Below are 14,347 nucleotides of genomic sequence, written 5' to 3' on the forward strand. Positions count from 1 at the left end.
CTGGAGACTCCCAGGGTCGCCCGGCCCAGCCCCCGGCCCCAGGACCAGACGTCAACTTTCCCTCCTGACTCCACAGCTCTCCCCTCCCCCTCCTGCCAAGCTGCCAAAGGGTCCATTTAGCTGGAGACAGCGGGCGGACGGGTGGGCGGGCCAGCTCTGAGAGCCCAGGGTAATTGCCTATAATAAAAGCTCCCACAGCCTTTGTTCCTGGGAGCGATTGTACGGTTGGGGTTGTGCTCAGAAGTCTGCGTGCACTTGGGAGCTGGTGCCCAGAGACCTCACCCTTCCTTCCTGCTGCCACACTGGCCCAGCACGGACTTATCCTCCTGGGAGTCACTGTGACCTCAGCTGAGCCTACCCCTCCTTCTTCCCTGACCTCCTTGCTGTCTGGACTGTGAGCAAGCCCAAGGAGGCCTGCGTGCCCCCTAAGCTCGCATAGGGAGTCAGTGACCTCCGCTTTAGAGGGAGCTCTTCCCTTTGTGTATGAACATGGCTATAATCCAGGCACAGCCTGAGGGCAGGGACCACGGCAGGACCCAAGGCCCAGAGTGACTCTGGGTTTCCTCTGTCCTGTGGGCGATCTGTGTTTGTGGGAATGGTTGGAACACCAAAGGGTGACTGGCATCAGGCATCCCAGTGCCCTCCCGAGTTCTCCCGTAGCCCATGCCACTGGCCTCGCTTTGCCCAAGTCCTGCTTTGTGCTGAATGCACACATGTATGCATGCTTGCCAGGGAAGGCCCAGCCCAGAGGGGTGCAGAGGGGAGAAGAACCGAGCTCCAAGGGACTTCCCTTAGTCCCTTGGAGAAGCTTCGAGGCCAGGACAACCGCTTCGATGATTGACCACCCCTTCTCTGTCCCACAGGCTTCAGACGGACCAGGAACCTGGCCCCCTCCCTCAGGCTGGCTGGGTCCTTGATGGCTACTCTGGCTGCCCTGGTGGGACTGAGGAGAGCTTCTCCTGTGCAGGTGAGTGTTCCGGGGGAAAGACTTCCTCCTGGGGTGGGGAGGCCACCGGACTAGAAGTCTCCTCATTGCCCCTGGGGAAGAAGTGTCCTGGCTAAACAGGTCCGTCTCCTCACAATGAGACATCAGCCTGTGAAGTGCACTTCGAGTTTTTGCCATGCTTGGCTCAACCCAGGGTTGGTCCATCAAATCCAGGAGCACGTCCAAGTCTGGAGAGGAAAGTGGCCAGTGGGTGTCCTGTTAATCCAGTGCTCAGGTCTGGGAGTCACCGAGGCCATGACAAAAAAAGTCCCAAGCTGGGAGATTGAGAACCAAGAGCCTGGTTCCATGCAAAGCCCAGATGAACAGTGGAGGTGCTGGGAACCGGCAAGGCAGCCCAGAGCCATTTGGCTAACTGCCTGACAACTGCTGCCTGTCCCGGGACCACTCCCACACCCGTCACCTTCCCTGCGGCACCCTGTAGTCACAACATATCATCTGATCCCTGTCGTACTGGTGACTGAGCCTCAGGGCCAGAACACGAGGCTTACCAAGAAGAGCGCCGACACTGGGACACAGTAATACTCTGTAGGGCAGAGACCTGCCTGTCCCCAGCGCATCCTCAGGCCTTGTCTGGCCCACAGCAGGTGCTCAGCAGGTGTCTGTGAGTGAGTGGCTGGTGAGCGGCTGCGTGAATACTTGTGTGCCATAGATCGGGCCTAGACGTGTCAGATTCTAAACTCTTAGCGGGGTTTAAGCGTGTGTATGGGTTTTCTTGCAACATTAAAAAATCCCTAGAGGATGACTGTGGTATACACGAGAGGTACCGAGACGCCACACTGCAGGGCACTGGCTCTGTCTATCCTTTAGTTTCCAAAGAGGGCTTGTCCCAGGAAAAGAATGAGCTCGCTTTTGGCAAACCTGAGATTGTCCAAAGGTTTTGTCTTAGCTTCATTTCGGTGCTGGGCTCTGGTGGGCGAAGCTGGGGCTTACTACACAGCCTGACCCTGATGTCATCAGATCCCAGTAGAATGCCGTTCCTGCCTTCTTCATCCCCTCCTGTGCAGGTGTTTGGATGTTCCTGTAGGCCAGGGGCTGGGCCCTTTTGAGCCTTCTCCTGACCTGGGCCCCAGCAGTGGTCTTGGGTCCATGGTGACCTTGAAGACAGAGCAGCAACACTCACTCTATGGCGAGCCTTGTAGAGGAGGCTTATGGGGGGCATAGAGCGTGGACATCTAGACAGTAAGTCATTGCCTCCCACAATAAGTACACCCGCAGAGGAATCAGGGCATGGTGGGGGACAAAGGAAACCAAATATCACTGGCACTGAAAAACCATCAGAATTAGAATGTGGTCACCAGGAAACTATGTGGAGCTCTATTTTTACATTTGCAGTGTTGTTAGTGTAATGGCTTCCTTATGCGCATGCCACATTGTTGGAGTCGAGTAATCTCCACCTACCCAGGCGCTCGTTCATAATAATTATCCGATGAGTTGGTGAGAGGACGTTTATTTTGAGCGTCTGCTGCAGACTGGCTTTAGGAATCCCCCAGGCTTGTCAGCTGGAAGACCATCCTTACCAGCCAGCTCTGAGTGTGTCTAGAGATCCCAGGTTGGGCTCCTCCGTGAGGTGAAGTGCCGGTGACCCACTGGAGGTGATGAGAGAAGGGAGAAGCCCTTGCTTCCTCCAAGGCTCCTGGGGGAAGAGGAACAAGGTTCGCTGCACTGTCTCTGCTCTGGCACTACCTCGTCGTCATGGCGATCCGTGCTGGCCAAGGATACGCCGAGCATTTTGATGGGTTGGATGGCAGGAGAGATTTGGGGTCTGCCCGTGCTTTGTAGGGGTGCCTGTACTCTGAGCCTGGGGGAAATAGAGATGAGAAGAGAGACAATGGAAGGCTTCCATTTTATGCCCTGCTCTCCTACCTCTGAACTTCACTCGGAGCGTGACGTGACTCATTCGTTCATTTCTTCTCATTCGATCAACAAACCATCCATGAGCGTTTGCCTTATGCCACTGTGCTCAACACTAAGGTAAAAGATGAGTGAGGGACACCTGGCTGGCTCTTGGGATCATGAGTTCAAGCCCCACATTGAGCATGGAGCCTACTTTAAAAAGAATTAATTAATAAATTAATTAATATGGCATTTATATTAAAAAAAAAAAAGACCCAAAGAGATGAGTAAAACTCTGACCTGTTTTCAAGGAATTCGTAGTCCAGAGATTCACTCCAGTGAGCCTGACCCAGTGGATCGGTTGGCAGTGATCTGCCCTTGTTGGAGCTGATAGGATGGCCCAGTCAGTCCTGCCCGCACGAGGCCCTGCAGCATGAGGAGGACACTGGCACCATGCCCCCCAATTTATAGAAGGATATTTGGGTGCCTTGGAGAGGAGAATACCATACCCTATATTGGTGTCATTCACAGAACCCAGCGCAGTTATTGGCCATGTGAGTCCCATAACAGTTTGTAGACGACAAGGGGCAGGTATGCTTTTGTTTGTAGCTCAAACATCCTTCCTTCTTGTTTGCGACCCCGTCTTGCTCCCCAGGACCTAGCACGGTGCCTGCTGATCAGTGTTTGGTGAAATGATGAATTGAGTGAGTGAGTAAGGAACCCAAGGTCCGTGGCTGTGGAGTCATTGATCCTCTGTGGGCCTCCTGCTTGCCGGGTGATGAGGAGCAACCAGGCTTTCTTCAGTTCTCTTCCCAATATCCAGGCATCTGGGGGGACAGGGGCCCTAAGGGGAGCAGGGAAGACTAAGACCTTTCTCAGCCTTGTACTTACTACTTTCTTACTTATTCTGCCTGGAGATGGAATCCAAATGAGGTGGGATAAGCTTTGTAGAGCAGGAAGAGAATTTCCCATGATAACTTGCTACCACACAGCGGTCTTGGGATTTGGCCTTTCTACGTCCCCGAGGTGTTCTGCACCTAGCCCCTGGGTGTTTGTGTGTGCGCCCTGACGCACTCTCGGCTCGCTTGGCTGTGCTGGTGAGGGCCCCGTGCTTGTCCCATCTGCCAGCACTCCCCTTGGTTGCCATCAGCGCAAAAGCAGAGCATCGGTCACCATCAGATCTTAATTTGGAAAGCCAAGGGAATCCAGTGCTGACATTTCTGTGTGCCCACATGTGTGAGGCCGTGTGCGGGAGGACTGGGAAAGGTCGCCCCAAGGTTGACACGGATTCCTTAATTACTTCCACTTTGTGGCATGTTTGAATGAGCGCTAAGTGGACACATAATGAAGGGACCTTCTCTCATCATAACACGTGTCGCTGGGGAACATGCCAGAGCCTCCTCCCTGCCTTGCTTCTCACACAAGCGCTGGTATATATAGAATGGGAGGGGCAGGGTAGCTTTTGGCCTCATGCTGGAGTTGTTTTTCCTCCTTCATTCTTCTCCCTTGTTGAGCTGACTCCATCTTTAAGCCAGAATTCAGTTTTTCGTGTTTTGTGGATTTGGGAGCGGGGATAGAGTTCCCCTTTCGAGAAAACTTACAAACCTGGTGTGCCTTCCGCGGGGGCAGGAGAGGTCTGGTCACTGCACTGTCTGGGAGAGGCATCTGTCGTGGGCTCTTTGGAGGCTGCAACACAGCAGTGCAAGACCCCTGTGCTCTTCTGGGAGCTTCAGGCCAAATGCAAGTATCCCAGAGCGACCGATGACTTGGAAAATCAAAGAACACAGGAAGTCAAAGCTCTAATGAACGTTGCACATCACTCACATGTGGCCTCGTTCTCCACGGGGAGAGATGCGGCTCAGAGAGAAACAGATTTGTTCACGACTGCCTGGTTCGTTAGCAGGTGAACTGAAGCCAGGACCTCTGCCTTCTGATGTCCCCAACACTAAAATGACCAAGCAGTAACAATGACTAGCATCTATCGAGCACCTGCTAGGTGCAGGGCACAGGGCTAGATGCCTCCCCTGAAGCCCTCATAAGCATTTGCAGGTGGTGCTGTTACTCTGTGGACTAGATGAGGAAACTCCAGCTCAGAGAAGTTTCATGAACTAGCTTGTCTGGGGACACACAACTAGGGGGCTGTGCCAGGATTTGAATCCAGGCTTGTCAAAAAGTCCAGCCTTCCAGCGCTGCTCCCGTGCCTTCTGCTGCTGCCAGCTCGTGCTGTGTCATTGGCACACTGTCTCCCTTAACCTCTGCCAAATGGTGGGGGAGGAAACAGGGTCAGTGAGCCGTAGGCCTGCTGACATCTCCCTCAACGTGAGTAAGCCGTGGGATGTCACTGGCTTCTCTGTCATCCCAAACCTGTGTCATTTCATGCTGGGTTCACACCACCGTGTTCCCTGCCCTCTGGGGACTTTCAGGCTGAGCTGAGCCTGATGTCCCAGCCATCCGTGGAGAGAGGACGTGCAGACAATTGACTAGAAAACACAGACCAAGTTCAGGGGCAGATGGTATTAGCTCTGCTGTCAGGGCTCAGGCAGCTCCGTGCCGCTGTGGGCCAGAGGCGGCTCGGGAGTTCGGGGGTCTCTGGAGGCCCTGTTTGGATAAACAGGGTGGCCGCCTGGGACCAGGTAGACTTCTAGGAGCTGGGAGGCGAGGTGATAATAATACTGTGGAGCAGTGGCTAACACTTGCTGTGGCTTCCTCTGAATCAGGCACTCCCAATAAGCACGTTCAGTCCTTCTAACAACCATGTGAGAGTCGGAACAACTCCCTAGCTTCGTATCACAGCTTTACCACTTGTGAGCTGTGCAGCCTTGGGTAAATGATTTCATCTCTCTGTGCCTCCGTGATGATGACAGAACCTTCTTCCTAGGGTTTCGTGAAGACCAGATATACTAATGTAAGTAAAGTGCTTGGAGGAGCAGTGATACAGAGTGACTGCTTAATGTGTGTTATTGTTCGCTGTTGAGGAGAGTGCTGTTGCTAACATTCCCACTTACAGATGAGGAAAGGCTATGCGACGTGCCCAGGGTGGTCCGGCCAGGAATGGAACCCAGGCAGCTGGCCTTCAGAGGTCATGCTGTTAGCCATACAGGCCAAGACTTCGCTGGAGGGGAACATGTCCCAAGTCCTGGGGGTGCCCAGGGAGGCTGGGAGGGGCAGTGGCATGACCAGCAGGACAGAGCCTGGCTCTAGGAGGGGCCTGTGAAGGAAGAGGCCAGAGAAGTGAGGTCATCTGAGGTACCCTGCTGGAGGAGTTTGGAATAGAAACTAGAGGGATCTGGATTCTATTTCTTGGGAGGAGGAAGGGGGAGGGAGGAGACTGAGTGACTTCTCCTGAAGACAGCATTTGCCTGGGGTTGAGATTAATCTCCAAGCCATGAATTTGACCCAGAGCCATTTTAGTGGAATGTCAAAAGTAGTGGCAGCTGGGCATCCTGGACCGCCCCCCCCCCCCGCACACTGCTCCCTCCTGAGAGTGCTTCCACTCTGGAAGGTGTGTGAACGGTTCTGTATGACCTGAATACTCAAAACACAATCCAGAGGTCTGACAAGGCCTAGCTTCCCTGCTTCCTGCTCCACCCAAGAAAACCAGGGCCTTTGTACTACCCAACTCCAGAGGAAATTCATATCCATTCACCGCATTTTTATTAAGTACTTATAATGTGCCAGGCACTGCTCTAGACACTTGGGGTCCATCCATGGACAGAACAGGCAAAGACCTGTGCCCTTGTGGAGCCGATGTGGCCAGTCTAGAACAGTGCAGGGTACGGCCTGTGCAGCTAGATAGGACCTGGAGAAGCCCCAAGTCTGGAATATGCCTCCCATCCCAAAGAGCAGGGCAAGCTCTGGCTTCATGACACCCCGTAAGAATATAAACAACGGCAGTCTGCGGACCACCCCCCTTCACCCCAAGTCTTCAGTACTAGGAAAGACGGGTAGAAGAGGAAGGTGATGAACTTTCCTAGAGAATTGCCCTCATACCCCGTACCTGTCTGACCTCAACACAGCTTCCTCCCGGCAGGTTTCTAGAGATTCAGCTCTCCCAACTGAGAGGAGCCACTTTAGTTCTTCCTGGGAAGCTCTGGCCTCTTGTGTAGTTCTCTGTGTGCCCGTGGGAAGGTCCTGAGGAGAAGGATACGCACTGGGAGGAGGTATGCATGGTTACTAGGAGTCCCTCCAGATCCGACTACCCCGTACAACTTCAGAGTGTTATCCAGCGGGCTCTGGGGCTGCCAGAAATTTCTGCCATGGAAGGAGGAAGGAACGTGAACCAGTTGCTAAACATTCACCGCTGTCCTTCCATGACCAATGGAGAGAAACTTCCATAACCAATCCAGAGAAACCCCATTTCAGTGATGCCCTAAAGACTTGGTTTCACCGGTCTTTGTCCCATCCCTTGAGGCAAAAGTTGGCCAATCCTCTTCATAACTTCCGGGGTCTCCCTGGGAAGGCCCGAGGCAGGTGGAGAGCCTGCAGGCAGCTTCATCTCAAGGAGCACAGGCTCCAAGCTAGGCTTTCTCATCCCTCTCTCTGGCACCTCTGAATGGGAAAAACCGGAACACAGTGTTACCCCCCCTTCCCTGTACTCCCCCTATCCCCTTGATAAGAGGATTAGGGTTCCCCACTGAGAGACTTCCCCCCCCACAATAAGGCTGCCCAGCAGGCTTACACGGAAGGAGCTCTAGGGAGAGGCAGTTGAAGAGGGAGAGCGACACAGACACAATAACCAGGAAGATTAAGTGCTGAGAATTACCCCCAGTCATCATATTCCTCGTCCTGAGTCCTGTAAGAGGCGGAAGGAATCAAAACCCCGCCTTCGTGTGGCTCCGGGGCTGTGGGAGTCCTCTGCTTCAGAGAGAGCTGACGGTAATTAAAGGGTCAGGGCAGAGGGAGGGTCAGCGAGTGTGGGGTCATCCAAGCCCTGGGGGGGAAGGGGGGAGGACCGAGAAGGGGTTAGTCTTAGTCATCCCTTCTCTCAAGAAAATCATTCCACCTCCACAGAGGGCTGGAGAAGCCAATGAGTGTGTTCTGTGGTGAGAATGATCGAGGTCACATAGATAAGAGAACTTCAGAGCAGGAGGAGAGCTCAGCCCCATCAGAAGTGGAGGGAGAGCTGCTCTCATGTTCACATAAAGACATAAAGACTGGCACCGTCCAGGGGCGGGAGCTTGACCCCTTAAGCTCGCTGCATCCTTCCGGCCTGGGAATCTGGGTTTCCATGGAGGCAGGAGGAAGCACAGAGGTGGTAATCTCCTTGTGATGAAATCAGGCTGGGAGAAAGGCAAAGTTCTCATCCTGCTTTGAAACTCCCACCCATCACACAATGACTATTCTTAACATTTGCAGAGCCGTTTTTATATACTAAGTAATTGCCAGTGATTATTCTATTAAAATTCAATGAAATATGAATCCATGGCATTCCTGTGTTAAGTTTAATGTCTCTTTAAAAACCCTAACAAAAACTGTCATAAAGCACAGAGGTGCCCACTGAGAGATCGGGTATAGCCAGGGTACGGGAGTGTCTTTCTCTCCAGAGTAGTGAGGACGGCCCCAGCTCGTTCTGGGTCAGGTGGGTAAAGGTTTCTCCCTACTTTTGCGGTTGTTTTTAACTTTTTAGCATCAAGGACCTCTCTCAGAACTTGGTGAGCATTATATATGTCTCCCCAGACAAATGGACTGTTCACAACACAAAACTTCTATTTGGTGGTTGGTTTCACGGACTTTCTCGAACAGTTTGTGAACACTGATTAGGGAGTTCTGCTCTTCCTGTAACATCACAGCGTTGGCCAGGTGACCTCAGGTCTGGACCTTTTGTCTTTTCTCATCAGGTTTTGGGCTTCCTTGGCCCACAGTGAGGTAATAGGATTTATTGCAAATGGGTCGGTTCCGCTCTCAAGCAGAATGTTGAGGATTAGCTTTGAGGGTCCACTTCGTGTTGATTCAATGACCTTAAAACAATCCATTCTGCAAGGACAGGTTAGATTTGATTCCGGGTTTGCCCGTATAATAGGATACATGCACACAGGCAGTTTGCATGTCTCCAGCCAACACACGGGCACAGCTGCACGCACACAGTCTACCCTCCTCTTCGTCCCCTCTCATAGGCCTGTGGTTGCCATGACAACGGATCTGGGCTGGTCCTAATCTAAGGGCAATGGACCTGGGTGTTGCAGAGCTCATCTGGAGCCCAGTGTGCAGTGAACACCCCAATGGATGTGTATGGGACAGTTGCCATGGCAACATACAAGCCAAACACATGTGGGAAACATCTAAGACTTCTTATCCTGGTCTCTTTATTAGTGCAAGGAGCACAGGGATCTAATTTTAAGTGAGTGCAGTTTCGGAGTCATCTAGATTAGGTGTTTTTCTTCAGCCTTTCCCTGCTGAAGGCTGTGAGCACAGGGAGTCGGGGTTCTCCACCCTGTACTTCCACCTAAATTCCTCTGTGATCAATGAGAACACGTTTCGTTACAGGAGAATGGAGGCATTCTCTTAAGGCCACATAGCAAGTCAAGAAGAGAACTGGGACCTCCAAGACTTGAGACGAGAGAAGTCCTGAAGGGGTCCTGCACTGGCTGGTACTGCCAGGTGCACTGGAAGTGACTAGGACCCCAGGACAAAAGGGCATGAGGCTGAGCTTTTAAAGGACTGGTGGCGCTGTAGATCACCAATGGAGTAATCCTCCGTCCTTGTCCCCACTGCCAGGATTCTGCGGGCCAGTTTTAATGTGACTGCACTCCTAGACGCCCATGCAGACCTCAGGTGCAGTGGGCACCTGGGTTACAGGGAGCGGGGGGCGGGGGTTAGGCCTGGACCAGAGGATAGGCAGTAAGCATGAGAGGGCAAGGTGGAGCCAGAGCCGTGAAGGCCTTGAGTGCTGCACAGAGTCCGCACTAGCCTCTATGCCCCCAGGTGTCAGACTTAGAGAGCCCTGTCCTGCACCTGTAGCTGGACATGCTGGGCTTCGGGCTCGGGTCCTGTTTCCTTGTATGATAAAAGGTGACTTGCCTTTCTGGCATCTACGCTCTGCCCTGCCCATTTCACCAGATGGTAGGCTCATCCCTGCTCCATCTCTGTCCTGTGGGCCTAGAAGCTCAGGGGAGCTATATCCAGGCTGCTGTGAGTACCGAGGAATGTGGGTTGTCGTTTAGAATTTCTCAGCATTTCTACCCTCCTAGAAGCTCTCCCTGAGACAGTTAGGCCAGAGGGTAGACAAAGGCCTATGATCCCTGGCTTCACTCCCAGCCTTTGGTTTGCTGAGCCTGATTTTCTCCCAACAGGCAGGCAAATAGCAAATCTCTTCTGAGCCTTCACTGCTGACCTTGTGGCCCAGAAGAAAAATTCCCAGCCCCTGGGCTTGGGGGCCTTCTGGGACCAGAGAGGCTGAGCCAGGGCTTTGCAGAATCCATATTTCTACCAATGCCCTGGCGAAGCAAAATAGTGACTGGGCTGGGAGAAAACAAATGGATCAATCTGGGAAGACTTCCTGAATGAGGCCCTTGGAGGTATGAGGAAGCTGGAGCATCCATATTGGACCACGTTGTCCATTGACCCCTTTTCTTCTGCGGACGGCAGTGAAGGGTGGGGCTCAAGTTCCAGTTGAGACTGTCACATATCCCAGGGAGCCTGGGCTCTGAGGTTGCCTTGCCCACTCTTGCCTCTGTCTCCCAGAGGTGTGGCAAAACTCTCCCACACCTCTGAGTGGAGCAGAGATAGGGATGTCAGGGGGAGAGGGTCTCAGTTATGATATATCCCCAGGTCATTCCCCTGAAAAACTGGAGCTTCTCTTGAAGGGGCAAAGAGAGGGTCTGCTGGCCTCCTTGTGGCCCAGGGCTGCAGAGAAGGAAGCAGAGACGTTGCTGGGACATCATCCCAGAGCCTGATTCCCATTCCAGCACACCAGCTGCAGTGTCTCTCGCCACGGGGTATTGGGAGGTCACCGCTGTTTACAGTCCCCCACACATCTGTTCTGAGTCACGCATTCATTCATTTACTTGGTCGTCATTCACCAAATATTTCTGAGAGCCCACTGTGTGCAAAGAGCCATGATGGGTTTTGAGAAAAAATTCATAATCAGTAGACCAACCAAAGATGGATCCTTGGGAAACAAATGGGTGAATGAAAAATGTTGCCTCTGAATGTTCAGAGATTATTGAAGTGGCTACAGTGAACCGTGTGGGGAGAGTCAGGGAGGGTGTCTTAGGGGAGGGCCATTTGGCCTTAGGAACGGTCAAGGAGAGCAGAAGACTCCAGTCCTTTCTCTAAAACCAGCTCCTCCTCGGGTCTTCACTATCTTGATTGATGGCAAGTCCAGTCTTAGTGTTTTCCAGGACCAAATCCTTGGGATAATGCCCAATTTCTCTCAAGCCCACATACCCACACCTGGTCTATCAGCAAATTCTAATGGTTTCAAAATATAGCTAGAGTCTGACCACTTTGCACCACTACCAAAGTCACTACCCACTTCCAAGCCACCATCCTCTCTCACCTTGGTTGTTGTGAGTCTTCTGCCCATGAGCCTAGCATGGCAGCCAAAGTGACCCTTTCAAGGGAGAAGCTGGGTCCTGTCACTCCTTTGCTCTGAACCTGCCAGTGACTCCCATCCTACTCAGAGTAAAAGGCCAGGTCCTTGTCATGACCTAGAAGGCCTTCGACACCCTGGCCTCCAGTTATACCTTGGATCTCATTGCCTGCCACTATCCTCTCCTTCCTCTCCAGCCAGGTTGATCTCCATGGAGTTCTGCTGATGGGCCTGGCATACTCTCCCACACGGCCTTTGCTTGGACTATTCCTTCTGCCTAGAAATCTTCCCCCAGATACCCATATAAATTGCTCCCTCTCTTCCTTCAGGTTTTGTTTGTTTGTTTTAGATTTTATTTATTTATTTGAGAAAGAGAGCATGAGCAAGAGAGCACAAGCAGGGGGAGCAGCAGAGGGAGAGGGAGAAGCAGACTCCCCACTGAGCAGGGAGCCTGACGTGGGGCTTGATCCCAGGACTCTGGGATCATGACCTGAGCCAAAGGCAGCTGCTTAACCCAGGCGCCCCTTCCTTCAGGTTTTTACTCAAATGTCACCTTCTTACGACAGCCTTCCTTGGCCACCATATTAAAAATTCAACCCCTGTCCCTGGATATTTCATATTCCCCTTCCTGCTTTGTTTTACTCCTAAGAACTTTGTAGTAGCTAACATTTCTTTCTCATTTATTGTCTGTGTCTCCCATTAGACTGGGAGTTCCATGGGGGCAGGAATTTGTGTCTGTCCTCCAGCGCGCCTCGTAGCTGGCACCTAGCAGGCACTGAACAGGAGATGAGCAATGGGGAGCTGGTCCTCTGGATGCAGTCGACATTGTGCTGAGCACCGGCCATTTCAGCAGCCTCCAGCCTGGCCTTGTGCACATTTTGGGAGCTCAAGAAGTCCCTGCTGATGGGTGGAATGATGTAGGGGAATGACAGGGCAGGCAAAAGGGCAGAAGGAGGTGGGGAGCGATGCTGGAGGGCTTTCCACAAAGGCGTAGGTATTGGAATCTGCTAGGGAGGTGATGAAAGAACCTCATCATAGGGATCTGGGGAGCACAGACTTAAAGAGTGTGCCTGTCACTCAGCTGGCCTGGTCCAGGGTGGGTGGGCTAGGGTTGCAGAGCCATGGGACTATGTGCCTAGCCCTTGCTCTCCAGATCATGACTGTGAGCTCAGGTATCAAGAAAACTCTTCCCTCTTCCTTCCTCTGACTTGGCCCTTGAAGGAGCCAAGTGCGGACTCACCTGTCCACTCCCCCCTTCCTCAGATCCCCTCTTCTCCCAAGGTCACCTTTCAAGGTCAACAGGGTGGAGGCAGCCCATCTCTCCTTTCTACCCTTTTCCTGTCCTTCTCTCTCCCCAGTCCAATGGGGGGAGCCCACAGACCCCCCACAGACAACCTGGGTTGCATCTGTTTCCCAGCACATAGTGTGAGAAGGTAAAATCACACAGCCTGCCTTTCCTTGGCTGTATGCCTATGTCTTCATTCCTCAGATTGCTTTAAGTTCTTGGTCAACACATGTGGTCAAATCACTCATCCCACCCGATCACAGAAAGTGCCACTGCCTTTGAAGATAGAGGAGTGGGATGATGAGTGGTTCTGGGGAGTTGGGAACTGGGAACTCCCATGATTCCAAGCTAGCCCCTTTCCTTGCCTCCTCTTTAGAGACTGGGCAGGATCCATTTGCCCTCCACAGGGCACTGACATCACCAGGACCCACTCCCTGCCCAGCCAGGCCTCTCCCTTATCACATAGGATCTCTCTCATCGGACCATCCCCAGCCTATCTGGTCTGTGGCTTGGGGAAAGAGGAAATGGCAGAGTGGGAGGGGCTCGGGGCGGGTTTGGGGATGGTGTGACAGGGCAGGTCCCTCTCTTTTTAGGAATCACTCGAGGAAATATTCTGCACATATTGGCTTTATCGACTGATGCTGGAATGGCTGTTGCCACGGCAGCCGAGGCTCCCACTGCAGTAGAGGATGGTGGGAAACTCAAGGGATGTGAAAGGAATCAAAAAAGAACCAGATACAGGGAGAGGTCGCACTAGGGAGCGTCTGAAAGTTCCAGGCTGCCAAGATGACTATTTAAAGAGGCCGACACATGGCCATGGTACAGCCCTTTAGAGAGTGGCAGCGGGAAGATAAGCAGTACCGGGTGGACGTGGACGGAGAAAGGACTAGCACTCAAGGGGATTAGCACTGAATTAACTCAATGAGATGAGCATGGAAGGTGTTCTCTCTCGTAAACTGACAAGTGGCCTCTCATGCAGGAGGGAGTCGGTGAGGGGGGTTGGGGGGGATGGAGGGGGGGGCTAGTGCCTCTCTTCTGGACAATCCTCTCTCCTCGAAGGAGGCAGAATTTCCGGAGTTGTTTATTAAAGGAAAGGACTTGGATTTGGGGCATGGGCTATCCCTGGAGAGGAGGCATGGAGGAACAAAAAGGAATAAAGAAGTGGAAGAGACTAGGCTGGAGCGCAGGGACCTATGAGGGTTGGAAGAAAGGAGGGTCAGGTTCTGGGGGCAGGGGGCATATAGGGACAAGGAAGTACAGGTGGACAGAGCAGCAAGTACAATAGTGCCTCATAGCAATTCTGAAGATTAAGTTGCCAGGAGCAAACCTACACACCTACTGGAGACAAGAGGCCAAAGAAACCTAGGGCAGACAGCGTCAGGTGTGCCTACAGCAGCACGCACTGGGGGGGATGGACCACAGTAGAAACGATGGTTTTCAGCCCGATGGCAACCAGTTAATTTCTCCTTGTCTGCTAAAGAGGAGATGATTTTACATAGAGGGAAAGAACATAGAGACAATAAGAGCTACTGTAACCTAGTAAATCAGAGAACAAGGATCCCCAGCTTCACTATTTTTAGGAAAGGTGAGGTTCCTGCGTGATTGAATTAGGTGTGTCTGGTGCAAATTAGAGAATGACCTCTGAGTAAGGATGAGGGCTTAAGAAGTGATTGTTTGCAGTGTCATGAAAGGT

The 14,347-nt window shown here is 52.5% G+C and overlaps 1 protein-coding gene across 8 annotated transcripts in view; it reads left to right on the plus strand.

The window, feature by feature from the left end:
- The window catches only part of NAV1 (neuron navigator 1), a 263,223-nt gene that overhangs the window by 76,904 nt on the left and 171,972 nt on the right, over positions 1 to 14,347 (plus strand). For all 8 annotated transcript variants that reach the window (XM_034667023.1, XM_034667024.1, XM_034667027.1 and 5 more), the window contains exon 3: positions 864 to 967. In XM_034667023.1, the coding sequence (XP_034522914.1) occupies positions 864 to 967 (104 nt within the window). The remainder of the gene's footprint in view (positions 1 to 863; positions 968 to 14,347) is intronic.

This window comes from Ailuropoda melanoleuca, chromosome 8, assembly GCF_002007445.2.
Source record: "Ailuropoda melanoleuca isolate Jingjing chromosome 8, ASM200744v2, whole genome shotgun sequence".
NCBI classification, from domain to species: Eukaryota; Metazoa; Chordata; class Mammalia; order Carnivora; family Ursidae; genus Ailuropoda; species Ailuropoda melanoleuca.